The following is a 17,465-nucleotide window of genomic DNA, read 5'->3' as shown; positions in this document are numbered from 1 at the left end:
CTGGCACGGAGAGGAAACGTCGGTCCGGGGCGAGACGGAGGTGTTCTGGCAGAGGTTGTCGCAGCTCTCCCGCGCGCCGACGACAACGGTCAGTGTCTCGTCGGTCTCGGGGACGATGGGGTCAAGTTTATGCAGACTAGCCACCGGGATGGGGGCGGTTTGGAGGGGGATGTCGATGATTTCGTCCGGTTTGGGGTTGATGATTTTCGGTAGGTCGTTCTCCGGTAGAGTTTGCGCGAAGTCGACTGCTACAGTGTTGAATACCGAAGCTGGTGTGGTGTAGGCTTGGGGGTCGATGGCTCGGGTTTGATTCTCCCTTAGCAGATGCGCCAAGACCAGCGGGTTCTGCGCCACGATGTACGTCTGCGGGGCGGCGCCGGCGGCTTGCATCGACGTCGAATCCAGCGCTGTTGGTACCACAACTAATTAAAATTCAAAATTTCATAGAACGTCCGATTTATAGTATTAATGTTACTATTTTATTACATCACTAATGGGTTTATGTGAATTCCGGAATAATAAATTGGTCAATAAAACATAAGAAGGTAGCCTCCTTAAGTTTTGTTCACGAATTTTATCGCAGAAATCAAACAGTACGTAAGGCAGGTACCAGGCGGAACGTTGGCGGCGGGGCGCGAGGGCTTGGGCGGCGGCTCGTCGCCCCACGAGGCGGCCGCCACGCGTCGGTTCTCGCGCCGCATTGTGTCCCACGCCGTGCTGCGCTCCTCTTGCAGGATTTCACTGCATTTACACATCAATTATAATAAATAAACCATTAATACTTTAAACACTTCAATTGTTATACTATAACGATATCATTCGTTAACAGCAACCAATCGAGTGAAGGTTCATTTTTTTTGGGAATACTCCGCATTGAAATACTTGTAGAGTAGAGGAAGCATTACGTCATCGTCAGCTGCGCATCGAAAAAGGGAATTCCACATAAATAAAATTGTTCATTTACGTCGATATAGATATGGGAGAAGCTCGAATGAATATTCACACTTCTACTTCGGACTTCGTGTTGTTACTACCTCAAGACTTACGGGACCTAGAAAGAATCCCACACTTTAAATACATCGGGCGAAAGAAAGCGCTCTACAATACTCCTCGACTTGTGATTGGCTCACTATTTTTATTGGTTGAACATTGTTTTCACAGTTTTAATTCGAAATAAATACGAGCTAATCTTGATGATTATACACATTTCTACTTCGGACTTCGTGTTGTTACTACTTCCTCGACCTACCGGACCTAAGAAGAATCTGACGTACTAAATGGTTTTTCAGTAGCAGTCAAAGCGAAGTTCTCCTTTCGGACATTCTTGTACTGCAATTAATGGAATATCCGCCTGAGGAAGTTATGAGATTCTATAGTTATGACACCTGTAACTAATATTATAAGAAGCGTCGTGAGCAGAATTTGTATGACTCACAAGAGGGTGTCCTTGAGGGCGCGCGCGGCGGGGCGCTGCGAGGGCTCGTACGCCCAGCAGCGCGACATGACGGAGTAGAGGCGCGGCGGGCAGCGCGGCGGCAGCGCCAGCCGCTCGCCGTTCTCCAGCTTACCGATCACGTCGTTATTCTTCACGCCGCTGAACGGCTTCACGCCCAGCATCAGAATCTCCCACATGCACACGCCTGACATATAAACATCACATAAACAACATTAACAAAACCTTCATGGGTCTGAATGTGCTAAATCTAAAATTAAAACTAGTACATAAATCTAATTACAGCATTTAAGAGTTTTTATTGATCGAAATGTGGAACTTGGTTTGTTGACTCATTTAAATGATTGATATTATAATGTATATATCAAACATTTTTAAATTTCAGTTAAAAAAAAGGCTACCGTTGATTTTCTGGCCAGCTCTTCTCAGCAAATCACTAATTTCAATCAGCGGTAGCTTATTGCTTATTGTCTTAAAATATATAAGCTCTATAGTAGAAATATTGGTTTATTATTTTTAAAAAGTAATAATGTAAATGCAGACCAAACATCCAGACGTCAGAGGCGGATGTGAAGCGCCGGAAGTTGATGGACTCTGGAGCCATCCACTTAATCGGCAGTTTCCCACGCGATGCCTTGTAGTACGACTTGTCGTCCACGCGCTTTGACAGCCCGAAGTCTGCTAGCTGTGTAGTGTAAATACAAAATTTAATAAACAAATATCCTATAACATCCATAATCTACATTTCTTTTTAGTTATAGCTATTTAATTCAGTTATAGTAGTTTATCGTAAACGATAAATTGTATACGGAATCTAGGTTAATACTCTGTTTATAAAAGGTACCGATATGTGAATTGCTAGACTTTGCGAGCGTAGGGCTGTAGTTTGTCTCCCTCGCTCCTATAGCGCGCCTTTTTGCACACCAGACTGTTTTTGGGAACTCATACCTGTGTGTGATCCCACACGGTTCACCTCTAGGGTATAAAGAGTTGGCAATAAATATTTTTTTGTTATTAAAAAAAAAAAAACATTTTTTACCTTGTTTTCAATATGTCGATGTATGGAATTCACATATTGAAATTATTATTAATTCGTTCTTTGTACCTTTTCTTTTGGCTTTAGGCAGCTCATATAGAAGTCGATTCTTTAATCAAATCTTCCGATAATATTTAGGCAAAAATTAGTTAACTTTGTTAAAGTCGCTATTTTTTATTTTAATTAGCTATATAGGCACAATATTAAAAATTCAGATTTAAAAATAATCTGATAGGCGGTCAATTATTTTGCAATAAATTCAATGTATCCGTGGGCGTATGGCACGTGGCATCGTCTCCAAAACTCTTTATCAGAAGGTAAGACATCTTTACATCAGTTATAAATAATAATACAAACCTTGACACATGTCGCGGTGGACACGAGCACGTTTCTTGCGGCGATGTCCCTATGAACGAACTTCTTACTCTCCAGGTAGCTGAGCGCCGTTGACAGTTGGTAGATGTACAACACTAGCGTGCACGTCTCCAGTCTATAAAGAGCAACACATTTTGTTATATTCCTCTACGATACCAGAGGTTTCTAAGACTTCTTTTTTTCTGGACCTTTTTCAAATTTACTTTATACCAATAGACCCCCTGAAGTAACATTTCCACCATATATAACTCAACAATAAACGTAAAAATAGAAACAATATCGCTGAGCTTCATAAAGTATTATTTGCTTATATTAATAAGCTAAACCATGCCACATTTCAGTTCTTCACTAACGAAAGCAGATAAGTTCTCGTCGTCCTTGACGTTGTCCGTTGAGATTCCACCTAAATCACTTTCGTAACTAAGGCACTATGCTGTATTCGCCAGACATATTTAATACCAAAACATAACTTATACCATTGGTTAGCCATAACGAGCAAAGGATACTTTTACATTGAGGCATTATTTATAAGTTTGCACGGTATGGGCAGGTTTGGCAGTTATGACGATCATTGTTCCTATTTACCCTAAGAAATGATGTTTTTTGACCGATTTGTGCTTAACTTGTGATTTGGTGACAAAATATCAAGGTATTTCCGTCAACGAAGAAGATGACCATGAAAATGAAAATAAAAATACCTCATAATTTTTAACATGTCGTGTAACATTGCGAATAATTTTTTACTTATTCTTAATCATGGATGCACACACCGCGGCCCGCGGGCCGCATGCGGCAATATTGGTGGCCCGCCGACAGCAAAAATTTTCTCGTACATTCAAAAAATATTGAATTCTATTCCAGAATAAAACCCAAAAAATTTAACTACGTATACTTCTGGCGGGCGGCCCGCCATCATTTCATGATTTGCCCGAGTAGCCGCTAGTCTTAATAAGTCTGTGCAACCATGTTCTAATTGGTGAATAATATTTTTATATCATACATAAAAATGATATTAGCAAAGAAAATCTTTACAATAGTCATGTACATATTAACGATGAATGAATGAATGAATGATTGATTTGAAGATTTTATCAGCTTCCAAAAATAAATGCGATAAATCTTGGACCTGTGTGCATTCTGTTGCAAGTAAGCTCTCATCTCGCCCAGAGTGGCCAGTTCCATTACAATCCAAATGGGCGGGGAACTGCACACGCCCACCAAACCGATGATGTGTGGATGGGAGAATTGTTGCATTATGTCTGAAAACAGAAAGATCGTTATTGTTTCCTACAAAAATATACAATTTAAACTAATTATCGAAGTGTATTCGATGAGAACAATGAAATAATCTAATTATAGATCACACCAGAATTAGTAAAAGCATCAACAAGTTCAGTTGATATTAAAGAAATTAGCTTAAGTGAGTAAACAGACTTAACAGGAACCTAGAACAACTACGTCTCAAACAATATTTGTTACAACGTGTCCGTAGAACTAAAAATTAATGACAACAACAACAACAACGCGTTGTAGTTTGAACACTAAAATTGCGAATTTTTAAACGCACTTAATATGTATCAAGTTCAATGCTTTGTATCATAGTTGAAAAAATAACTTATAGTATATATTATTTTAATCCTGTTATTATACATAAGATAATAGACAGATGGGTTAGTAGAAATACATCACATAGTTATTTATAACATATTTTTACATTTTTATTATAGCAGTTTCAAGGTATGAAATTTTACTTTTTAAGTTATATAATCAAAATACGATTCTATAAATGTGCACGTGTATACTGCTCTGTAAATTGACTTTATTTAAGAATCATATCACAGAAATTAAAGCTAAATAACAATTCAGATTTCACTAGATGTATTAAGCTAGGTGCTCTCTGCACTCTGCAACTAAGAACCAGAGGAATCTGTAAATGCCACTCTGGCAGCAGTAAGTCAGTTATTTTGTTTGATCAAATAAAAAAATTCGGTGAAACTTTTAAGTAAAATTCTAGGTAAGCTAATATAATAGTGATTTCAACTTACAAGCTTCTTCCAGAAACTTCTCTGCTGTGTCGAGGTCGGCGTCCATCTTGCAGGTTTTGACGGCCACGTGGAGTACATACTCGCCGCCCACGCTACGCCCTTCCTGCTTCTGCAGTGCCAGCTGTCGCCGCAGCGACGGGTGATTGGCCGACGTCACTCGACATGTACCTGAAAAATGCATTCTTATAAGTATTTACGCAACACACATATATACCGTGTGATTGGTTACAGGTGGACAATCTTTAAAAGACTGAATGTATGGCACATTTGTCAGCAATAAGCTTCAAAAATTTTACGCCGATTTTCCATCGCCCAAAATAAAGTGACAGGTAGTAAACTATATTAAACTTTAATATATAGTAATGCATTATTACTATATTATTCATTCTCTTTGAAACGATTGATTTTTGGATAGGATGCAACATACATTAATTGACAGCTAACAAGCCATCTATTCACACATCCAGTCACTTTTTAGACTATTCTATTTGATCTGATGTGAAACCATAAACAGTGGGTGAAGATTCTGTAAGTGAGTAGAATAGAGGCTACGGATCAGCAAGCATAGTGCAGGACATCCATCCATAAGGTGGAGAGACGACCTTAATGAGAAGACTTATTGTGAAGAAAGATGGGGGAAGACTACGTCTACTCATCTTTATTTAGTACTGAAAAGGTTTTTACTTCTGAATCTATCTATAAGATAATGCAATATTTAACAGCAGACTACATGTGCCAAAGAGATAGTACCAAAGATAAGAGATAGTTCCAAAACTAATCAGAAATGTTATACCTAATTAATTCTCTTACCTAAAAGGGGTACATTCAAAAATAATAATTTCATTAATTACGTATTTTTGTATATGTAATAATAATATGAAATTAAAATTAAATTAATCTAAATTAAAACTAATTATCAATGTTTTATCGCTTACAATTTGTAATTCATAATAATATTAAACTCTAGTACTTTTAGATTGCTATTTCTCTGTATTTAATTGTTTGACTCGACTATTAAAACTTGTATATCATTTGTGGAAATTTTTAGTTTCACTCCAAATAGGGGAAACACATAAGGAAATACTCCATAGATTTAATTTCTAAAGGATAGTAACACTTACCTTTGTGCACGTCACCGAACTGCCCCTCCCCTATGATGCCTGTGAGTTCGATTTGATTGCGTACCAGTTCGTAGTCGCGTACTGTAACAGATATAGTATATAATGCATGCTCAACTACATTCTGTATATTTCCTGTATTAATTGGAGAACCTGCGTAGAGCCTTTTGACGGACTAGATAAGAAATCAATTCCATTTTCATATCCACATATACAAATTGTTTCAGAACCACAAATTTATACAGCAATAGGCAACATCAATTTTAAATGATTGTACTATAACAGAGATTAAGATCTTGATATTCATTTATTTAAGGACAGACTTGCGATCCCAGGAAGCGAGTTTGATTACTTGGATACAATGTATATAATTCACACTTAGGATATTAATTATAGAATTACAGCACACAAACAAGTTTCCAGAAAAAGGCAGCCGCGTCCTCTGCATACCATAACATCACAGTGCTATCGCCAATCCGTCTGCCAAGCACCATATAATTATGGTATATCTTCCAAAGATACTTTTGCAGGAGTTCTATATCGTGCAGTTGGCGTCTATGATTTATTTAAATATACATAAACTCTTTAAATCTTCCTTAACGCTAAGTAAAAAAAAAGTAGTTTGCTATTGAACAAAATTTTCAAACAACTTCCCAACAATCTTGAGAAATGTGATATCTTATCACATTCAGTCTGTATAGTTGAATATTTTTATCGGTCGACATTTACAATTCCACTAGGTTAGTTTTTACCTTTATAAGTCGAGAAAGTTTTAGCTCGCAAAGGTACACTAAACTTTGGTGCTAGGCTCAAACGTTAAATATTTCATGTAACAGTGAGACTTACCCGCCGGCGTGGAATAGTCCGCGTCATCGTCGACGATCTCGGCGTAGTCCTCCGAGAGGATGGTCGCGGTGTTCGCCTCCCATGAGCTGGTCTTGCCCTCGGAAGAGCTGCTACTCATTTCAGCTGCTAAACATTATTTTATATCCTTAACTACCAAGCTTTATATATTCACTGAGCACGGGCAACGAAAAACCGTCATTATGGTGAAAATTGAGAAAGGCCTATTTCTTGCAGTAACCGTCTATCTGCTAATATGAAAATTATGTTGAAGCATCATATATATAGATATTTACTTAAATATTTACTTTCTCCATGTTTATCTGACATCTATTACTTATTTGGTTTTAAAACTAATTACAACCATTCACAAGTAACAGGTGGCGCAAAAGTAAGGTCATATAAGAAACCGTGACATTTATGGTGTAAAAACTACAATTATAATTAAATATAGATATTACATCCTTAAAAAAACAGTGAAATTTGGCGCCATTCGTAGAAATTAGGACACACTCACATTATGACATTACTTTCGCGCCACCTGATATAAGTGCAGCGTTGGAGTAGGAGACCATGAACCGGTAAACGACAAACACCCACAAGGCAGACATACCATGCTGATAAAAGTATTCGGAAGACACTGGACGTGTAAAATCTATAGCAAAGGCTTATGTTCAGCATCAGCCGTTATACAACTGTAATGGTGATGAGTGTAACATCGTCAATAACACCAGCAGAAATATTCTGGTCGTTTTTATATGAGATATTTAGTTTTGACTTACTTTTACATTGGCAGTTCAACTGTTTCCAGACGGTTGCTTGAAAATTAATAAATATTTTTATGTTTTAACTACATCAAACGCATCATACATGTTTAAGATTAACTTTAACGTATTACCATTGTAGTTAATTATTAATATTTTAATGATAAACCAAAAATATTAATAATGAATGTACAAATCAAACTAAATTTGATTTAAAGTTTTATTAAATAATTTTAGTAAAATTAAATCTGGAAATTTCACGTTGGGTAACTTATTTAATTTATAATCCATTAAACTACTTCCACTAAGTAAATAAAAGTGTAATACTTGGCTGGACAAGTCTTCTCCAATAAAAATTCGAGTGATTATATGAGTGAATGAATGTTCGAAGGAAATTAATTTCACACAATCACTCATTCACTAAGAATAAGATTAAAAGGAGTATTTTAGCTAAAGTTTCTAGTTGAAACGTCATTAGAAGCAGCAACGACCTCAGCGTATCATGATACCACATAGCGATCGCCCACTCGCCTGCTAAGCGTGACGATTACATTATACTCCCATAGATACCTTTGAGGGAGGCCTATCTCCTGCAGTGGGCATCAATGGATTAAAACAACGTCCTCAGAAGCGCTACATATAACTTCGGTGAATAATGGGAGCATAAGGTGTGAATCCAATCATAGTTCTAATACTATGTATATAATAATACACTTACTGGTTCTGTTCCAAAGCGAAGTCTGGGAGTCCGTCACTAATCTGCAGTAGCCGTCCACTAAATCCGCTAAACTCTCCGCCGCCTTAAATCAAGTTAAATTTTTTTATGAAAAATTAAAAATGGTAAAAGTTTTTAAGGGGTGAACTCATGTGCTGTCTATTAACCCATTTGAAACTTTTACTTTTTACTTAACTATAATATAGGCTCTTTTAAGAAACTAATACTCTATGTACTCTACTAAGTATAATGCATGCTTAAGAACAATAACATTATATTGATTTTTATAATATAAAATTATGTATTATATATTTAAATCATATCTATATTTTGAAAAAGGTTTTTGCAAAGAACAGTTGAAAACCAACGCTATGAAGTACTATTTATTACAGAAAAATAAAAAAAGGAATTTGTAAAACTATAACTGCAGCTAACCTCTACGCTACTGCACATGATGGTGAGAGTCTCCGTGGCGCCCTTCACACGCAACTGCAGTGCCGCCTTGCCGCAGGAACCGCTCTGTAAATCAACGGAAATCATCAGTGGTTTAGTCAAATATTGATTTATTTATTATTAATATTATTTAAATAAGATAATTTAAAGTGAGCACTCGCGTACGCCCCGAGAAGAATGTTCTGAGCCTAATCTGATACAAACAAGAATCAGATAACCTTATATGGTTTCCTCCAACTGTTGTCAGATCTACTCATCTAACCACAAAATATTCTGACAGTTTTGTTGTCACTTACAATATTCATACAGTATTTAGAATAATTAATTTCAAATCTCTACTATCGCTTCAAAATCCTTCACATTATACTATTTTGTACAATATTTTACTTTTTTACTTTTTTATTTATTTGTACAATATTTTGAGTACAATTGGCATCTTAATTTGAGCCCCTCCATGACACGTAACATTATAAAGAGATCTGTACACCAACTAAAGTAATTGACAAAGTCCAGTGGATTGGCAAGTTAAAGCAGCAGTGGGCGCACTCAGTGGGCTGAACAAATGTTCTTTAGGACCTTCTTGGACCTTCTTTAAGTTTCTGGAGTGGAGACCACGAATTGGCTAGCGCAGTGTAGAGCGTCCCTTAACGAGGTAAACAGATACTGGATGCAGGTTCTCTCCAACCTGAATTCTATATTGAAGGCGTATATCCAGCAATAGAGGTTTCACTGCTGAAATAATGATAATGACGAATCTTAGTATAGTCAAGGTAAATATTCTTACGACCAGGAAATTGCTTTTGACTTTCGACTATTATTGTTTTTATCGTCGGTGTTCCTTATAGGCATTAAATAAATGCCGGTACTAACCTGCGTCTGTGATTGTTGCGTGCAATTCGATTTGAGAGTCTGCAGCGCGACGATATCGCTGAAAGACGCTATCTTCGTATACGTCGGCGGCTCGCCAGCTTTGTGTGACACGTACGATATATCTGGAAACGGTAATGTATCGCAAACTTATCTTTTAGTACCACGAAGGTCTTATACAGAACACAGGTTTTTTTTTAGAAATTTCATACTGCATTTAAGGCGAGTCAGGGCAAGCATACGTCACAAGGTGACCTTTCCCTTTTCATTGACTAATGCTATTTCACTATTTGTATATAAAGTTTTGTTAGCTTTAAAGTGATATAGCGTTGAAGTCGTTAAACGTAAATATTATAGTCACTAAGCTGAGGGCTCTCTTGTGAATCTCGGACAGTTATATATATCACTTATTTACTTTTTAAAGTTATTATCCACTTTAGATCGCTTATAAGGTTCACCTATGGCATGCGAACCACTTACCACCATCGGTTCTTGATAAAAAAATGAAAAAATTGCTCGAAAATAAAAACAACAGTTTCATTTCTTTTCTCATATAAGGTACATAGCGAGTTATCACATCTGTCTGTAGCTGACAAATATTAAACAAAAAAAAAAAACACTTTAAAATGTAATAAAACAAAAATAATTTTGTGGCATTAAAACAAAAACCGTAATAAAACTTTTATCTGAAAACATTATTACAAAGATATACTTTTCTATTAGACTGCTATTGGCCAGTAACATCTGAATGTACGAAGTCTGCAAAAGCAGATAAAGTGGTTGCTACAGTGTTAGTTACACCTCGAGGTATGAGAGCGGTGAGACGAAGGAGGTTAGCTTTTACATTTGTCTACTTCCTTTGTCCTTTGGTTCAGGGAGTTACTTGCACTTGTATGTTATTACTGTATATACCTATATCGGGTCCGATGGCCAGCTCGACGGGAATGGCCCAGCCGCCGCCGAGCGCCGCGGTGAATGTTTCGCGGTCGTACCCGTAGTGCGTGTGCATAGTTTCCACGTATCGCAGCATACATTCCACTTCGCTCAAGTTCGCCACCTAGAGTATTTGGTATTTTGAAGTAAAAAAACATTTTATCTAGGATCATCTTAGAGGAATTTCAACGCACCTCGTGAATAATCCCGTAATTTTATGGTATGTGAGGTTGTAATACATCTTCTTATAAAAATATCTTCTATCTTCTATAAATATTTTCGAATATTTAGATAATAATTCATTTATTCTATGACAAGACAAAATCACCTTTGTTTAAGGAATGACATGGTATTGATAATTCCAAAATTAAATTTAAAAATTAATTAACAACCGATAATCATGTAGATAATATGGTGAATTGTGATTCGTGTAGCAGACAGTGTTAGCCCAGCGGTGAGAGCGGGATCTCGCGATTGTAGGTCGCGAGTTGGATTAAATGTTGTATAATTTACACTTTGCGGTTTCATTATATGGGATCACCACTGTTCAAAAACGAATTTGCAGAGGTTGGGCAGCAATGTCTTCCGCGTACCATAATACCACACTCTTGCCAACCCGCCTACGAACTGTGGCGATTATGGTACATCCCTCCATGTTACATCTTTGAGTGAGACTTACGCCTTGCAGTGCGTGAGTTAAACATCGACAATAATAATATTGTAAAGTAATTAAAACAACATTTTTTGCGATTCATAAAATATTGATATATTGAATAACGTGAAGAATAATATCGTTAAAAGTGACCCTTTTACTGTTTGGTCAAACAAATGTTTAGACGGAAAAGTATTGATGTGCCAGAATCGTGATTAGCTCTTTCAATAATTGCTTTGTCAAGTAATATTTGCATTATTTTGAGCTAGTCTGGGCATAATCAGGTAGGTACAGAATGTGTATACCTCAACATTAATCAATTTTTACATAGCGGTCACACTAATTCTTATGTATTTATGTTCCTGTATATTATTTCATAGTAAAATTTGAAACCTTTTTGAACTGTTGCTGTATCGCTTTCTTGAGCACTTTGGGCTTGATCGCCTCGAGCACGGACTTGGGCAGGAACTTGTGCAGGCCGAACTCCTTCTCCAGGTACTCTATGTTAGACTTCTTGTCCAGAGAAATCTGCATGTCCTTACAAAAGTATCTGTAAATGGTAAATAAAGAAGGTAAAGTAAAAACAAGAAATTATTTAATTTTCCAGCATTTACAGTACCAACGTGTCTAAAAAATTACATGTCAATTATTGATAAGAAAGCTAAAAGTTTTATTTTATTTACTTGTAAATCAATGTATGGTTATCTTAAAATAGGCGATCACCTTGTAGAATATTGTTCTACTTTAATTATATATAAGAGATTTCAGCCTACGTACTGACTCATTGCGATATCTCTGGAACCAGGCTTAAAAACTTGAAATTTAGTAGGAATATTTCTTTTACCAAGTATACCATATACAATTAACATGGTACTTCACGAAATTTAACCCACAATGGGATTCAGGGAATGTCCATTAAGTTCGCGAAGATGACGAGGGCCAGCTAGATACTAATAAGAATATAAGAGTCAATGTAAATTCTTATTTTGAATAACTCATTATTTAATTTTTATGTGATACAAGGTTTTTGCATTAAATTTTAAATATTAAATCCTAAATATTATCTCGAAATATGAAATTGTAACGATTTACTACGTTTAGTCTGTAATTCTAAAATAATAAACATAGAATATGCAAGGGCTAAATCGTGGACGACATTTATATAATAAAGGTTAGAGAGGTTACATAAAAAACGACATATAAAATTTTAAAATATTATTAGGCTAGAGTACTCACTTTATTTCTAAACAACATATTTGTATGGCCAAATCCTGGTCCACCATGGGATGGTTGGCGTTGAGGTAGTCGTGGCGCACCTGTACGAATATAATTTTTTGTATTTGATATTTTAAGTAAAGAATCTCTAATGTTTTAATTTTATTCAAAGTAATTTTTTTGATGGATCTTTTTGATGATGGAAAATGCAAAATAATGAACATATATTAATTTATCAATTTATCAATATAACTTTTAAATGTAGATCACTAATAGTGATAGATTGTTTACGTAAAGGAAAAAATGCCTACAACATACAATTAAAATTAGTAAGATTCAAAACTTGCTTCTGAAGAGATCATAGAATTCAGGCGGGTATTTTTTCAGATCATTTTCATCAAAATTCTTTATACAGTTATCACCATCATCATTTCAGCCTATGCACGTTGACCATAGATTTTCAGGATCGGCTGGAGGAGCCCTGGATCCTATTTCTTCCGGCGACCTTAACATGGTCATCTGACCACCTACCTCGTCGTTGATAAAGTAGTTATACCTATTTAATTCCATGTATTATAACTAAAACTTTTTACATGATTTTGTTTTTTTCGTCTGTAGTAATAAATATCGAATATAGTAATCGCCTAGAATTTTATACTGGATTGAAATAGAACCTCCCGTAGGAGGCTTTAAGGCACCGGAGTGAAGATCACTAAACGGCAAGCGAGGAATAGTTTCGGTAAATAAGGAATTTGTATAGCATTTTATTACTGTCAGAATATATCACGTATATCAGTCGCCTGATAACTAACCTGGTCGTAGTAGTAATGGAAGGTGACCCGGTCGGAATCGCAGAGGTCCCGTAGGTTCGCGGGCAAATAGCGCACTCGCAGCTCCAGCCGCCATTCGCTGGCCGGCCAGCGAGTTATCAGCTCCGACACGGGCGTGTCCTGGTGGATCCATCGGATCTGGAAACGATTTTATATTCATATTTATTTACAAACCACACCACCATCAACGTCTACATGCTATTAACAATGATAACGCAAAAATAATTAATTATCATTTCTGTCTATTATACAGAATGATTGATTATAGGTTTAAAAGTTTTAAAAAGATGAACAAATAGGTCATTTATTTGCAAAAATCTTTAAAAAATTTGCTTATTTCCAAACGAATCTGTGTGAAGTGATTACTGAAATATGTTAAATCAATTTTATATTGGAATGCGATAGGCCAATAGCTCGTGCCTATACAGTCTCTCTCAAATCGGAAAAATGGTTATTTATTATTTCTGGAATCATTGATTTTTGGATATGGTGCACATTACATGAATTAATAGTAAATGTGCAATACATTCACCCCTTTAAAGCGTTTATACGAAATTTCATGTATCTATTAGTGAGAGGCAGCGACAATGTAACCAAACTGCATAAATAACTATCGTACCTTCCCAGTGGTGAGCCGCCTGGCCCTTAGCGCGTAGCATGAGGAATAGACCCGGTCACCTGCAGCGAGCCTGGCTGCCAGTAACCTCAGCACCGATCGCACGTCCTCGTCCGGTAGAGTCCGCACAACGTTAAAACCTCCGTTGGGCAAGTGGACTTTTAGCGTGGACTGATCGCCTGTTGCGCCTGAAACCAGACCAAAGGGCAAATGTCGATTTTTAAATCAAATTTTATTCATTTGAAACAGTGTCTGTTCGAGACTCACATAAAAACTGATACGCAGAGGGCACACATTATGAAACCACTTTTTAGGTAGCTAAGCACGAGGGTTCTAAACAATAGAATTTAGCTGGGAGACCGCTGAGCTCTTAGATCGCGTCTAAGAGGAAGCTGCCTAGAGTAACTAGGCTCAAAGTTCGCCAAGAGGTCATCACCTCTACTTGGGCTGCCATTCGTTGGTAATACTGCTCTCTGCCTTATCGCGCTTATATGTAAGGCGTGAACAGCGGTTACGGTAGCGGTAGCAACTGTAAGTTGTAACGCTCTATAGAGTAGCAACCGATCGAGACGCGTGATATATTGAGCACTATACTATAACTTTCCTTCTCTAATATCGACGTTCTTAAAAACTTAAAATTTGCGAAGTGTAAAGCGGCAGAAAAAGGCTACAAAGTAATTGAACAACTTGCTCTTACAACTGAAGCATTTTTTACAGTGTGGAGAAAACGTACAGGTCTAAATATTTATGATCTATGTTAGTTATAAATAAATAACATGTTAAATTAATAAATATACTGTACGTATGACATCAGCGTTAGCGACGTTAATACAAAATGATATTAAACACCTTTATATGGACAATTTAATATAAATCAGTGTCTAACATTTATCACACGTTACTGCAATAATATCAGTCAGTGCTCTGATAGTCATATATGGGCAATATGTCTGCGATACAAGCAAACGGTGCAAGCCCTGACATATTTTTGCAAACTCACAATAAGCAACTGTTGTACATAGTAATGAGGTTAAACGTGATGCTAAACGCATTTATACACGTTAACAGGTTAGTCGGCGCCGCAAAGCGTGGGAAACGTTTACGTTTGCATTTGAATATATTTCCAATAGCTAGTTCACTGCGAAATAAACTTCAAATCGGAAATTCAGAACTGGAAAGTTTTGATTACTTCTGTAGGAATGTATGTCATAAACCGTACAAGTTGGTCAATAGCATGTTTCTACTAATCAGTGGTATAATAATAATGATGATAAAACCTTTTTTCACAATAATACACTTGAAGTAACGCAACTAAAACAATTGCAGTGAGTACAGATCGTGTTAAGAATAGTATCCTGTATTAAAACAGTATTGTTTTACATAGTAGTATATATATAGCTACAATGTATATATATAAAATCGTGAGCATTATTTCAGCCATAAGCGTTCATTGTTGAACATAGGATTCCCCCGTAGATTTATAATAGAACCCGACCAATATGTTTGTGGAGGGTGGCCTGGCCTGGCTGCTTGGTTGCCAGAGTCCTTTATTATAATTTGGAATTTTGTCACGAATTGCATTAGCGTTTCAAAGTTCGACAGAACAGCGTATTTACCTTTTTTTTTAGAAAATATATTTTTTAAAATAATTTAAACATAGTACAAATTTAAAAAATAGAAATTAAACACATTAATTGTACTTCTCTTGATAAAAATAAAATTTGGTATGAAATTAAACTAATAACTTAAAAGACAATTTGAAATACGTAGGAAACAATAACGTTTTTTTTTGTTTCAAATTCAGAATGAGGCAGAAAAGTGCGAATATCAAATGAGGTAACCAACGACGATTGCCGAGCTCAAAATTAACATTCAAGAAGAAATGTCTGCTATCACGCAAGAAATGTGCCAGTAGGGTTTTTACAAATCTGCGGTCTAGATCCGAGGCGTATGTACGATTCTATAGCACACAGAGAGTTAAGATATTTTTAGAAAATAAATTTTCTTGCATTACATGATGGATGAATTTTTTTTTCCTGGGCTTTATAGTATTTTCATTAGTTTTTTCAAAGAACTTAATGTTTTATCCTGTGTAATGAATTACACACATATAAACATAGCGAGTATATTATCAAGACTCACAAACAATCTTACGAAGAGCCGTATATGGCTCGGGAACCGCAGGTTGTCTACCCCTGATATAAATAATAAATAAATAAACTATTAGGTCCGCGAGACGGAGCATCTTGTTATAGATATTCAATATTGGATGACAAAAATCGGCTTAATATGGCCAAATTTAACCAAATAAATTCTGATTCTAATTAATGTTATAAAAATTACCATAGGAATCTCCAAAATGAATCGACTAATGCTTTGCTAAGTGATATACTTTATAACCTATTTATTTACATTTTCGTAAGTCACGAATTCTTATTCTGTACAAACCGCTAAGTAAATAAAAAAACATTTCCTTTGTTTTCCAAACATTTACCGTCAATTAAAATACTAATCATGTTTAAGATATAAACCAACAACCGAAACAGAAATTATATTTATTTGTTTGCTGTTGGAATGCTTATTTATTTGTTAATAAAAATAAACTACGCAGAAAGACTATGTGTTGTTTTAAAGTTTAAGGCATTGCGAGATCAAATAGTAAGTACATTTAAAAAGTGGGTAACACAAATTCATTGTTGTTCCCATCAAATTTTACTCATCATTTTTTCTTTGACATACACAAGTGTAGGGCAGGGACGTAACAAATTCGGGTAAAATGAGTTTTTTGTGGGTAGTAGATTATTCAGTGTGAAATTTTTTTACTTCCGCAGTATGTTATTGTTTTGAGCATAACATTTTAATTAGATTTATTACTTATTAATGAGTAATTCCTGAATAGGGTTGAATAAAGTATTACTTATTTTGAATGTTTTATAGACACAAGCTCTGAATTGATATTTGTCTCGTAAGATCGTTAGTCAGACGTCCATTTCGACATGGCAACGGACACGTCACGTCCGTGTTGTAAAATTTAAGCAAAAAATCGAAATAAAAAAGCGTAACAACAATACCTAAATATGATATCAGATCTCGTTCTCGGAAGGCCCCGAAGTTGTATGTGTAAAAAGAATATGAAATACTAAAACTTAATTACTAGTTGGATCATTCCGACAGCTATTGATATTGATTGACTTTTTTTAATAATCCTTACTTGCGGTTTGATGTTTAACATCGGAAATTCGGAAAAATCCCAAGCTGTTAAAATAACCAGTATAAAAAGTAAAATTAACAAATTCATTTTACATATTTAATTATGAAATTAAAATCTGTTTTAATGTATTTAGATATATTCCAAATATTTTAAATTATACCACTACGCTTTGATAGTATGAGTAATATAATTATGTGTTGCTTGAAGTCTTACGATACTTTGACAGGTTGTTGTCTTAACCTTGATTCAATTATCACTTGCGACTTAAATATGAAATTAATGTTTGTTTATACTTTTAAGTTATATTTTACAGTGTCATACAGGAAACCCTGTGCGGAA

General features: G+C 35.7%; 1 protein-coding gene across 1 annotated transcript in view; it reads right to left on the bottom strand.

Annotated features, from left to right (window-relative positions):
* Positions 1-17,465, bottom strand: part of Fak (protein tyrosine kinase 2 Fak) — a 75,968-nt gene that overhangs the window by 8,301 nt on the left and 50,202 nt on the right. The window contains exons 4-20 of the mRNA XM_068769067.1: positions 13,919-14,103; positions 13,282-13,437; positions 12,491-12,570; positions 11,648-11,804; positions 10,582-10,726; positions 9,673-9,794; positions 8,785-8,868; positions 8,353-8,434; positions 6,874-6,999; positions 6,031-6,111; positions 4,910-5,077; positions 3,991-4,123; positions 2,847-2,979; positions 1,997-2,138; positions 1,436-1,640; positions 611-741; positions 19-407 (exon numbers count right to left, since the gene is read on the bottom strand). Coding sequence (XP_068625168.1) covers positions 19-407; positions 611-741; positions 1,436-1,640; positions 1,997-2,138; positions 2,847-2,979; positions 3,991-4,123; positions 4,910-5,077; positions 6,031-6,111; positions 6,874-6,999; positions 8,353-8,434; positions 8,785-8,868; positions 9,673-9,794; positions 10,582-10,726; positions 11,648-11,804; positions 12,491-12,570; positions 13,282-13,437; positions 13,919-14,103 — 2,519 coding nt within the window. The remainder of the gene's footprint in view (positions 1-18; positions 408-610; positions 742-1,435; positions 1,641-1,996; positions 2,139-2,846; positions 2,980-3,990; positions 4,124-4,909; positions 5,078-6,030; positions 6,112-6,873; positions 7,000-8,352; positions 8,435-8,784; positions 8,869-9,672; positions 9,795-10,581; positions 10,727-11,647; positions 11,805-12,490; positions 12,571-13,281; positions 13,438-13,918; positions 14,104-17,465) is intronic.

The sequence above is a fragment of the Battus philenor genome, unplaced genomic scaffold (genome assembly GCF_028537555.1).
Source record: "Battus philenor isolate CCGP_79_NKW_IND1 unplaced genomic scaffold, ilBatPhil1.0.hap1 SCAF_27, whole genome shotgun sequence".
Classification (NCBI taxonomy): domain Eukaryota; kingdom Metazoa; phylum Arthropoda; class Insecta; order Lepidoptera; family Papilionidae; genus Battus; species Battus philenor.
The sequence above is the reverse complement of the archived record's forward strand: the minus strand, read 5'-3'. Positions and strand labels throughout refer to the sequence as shown.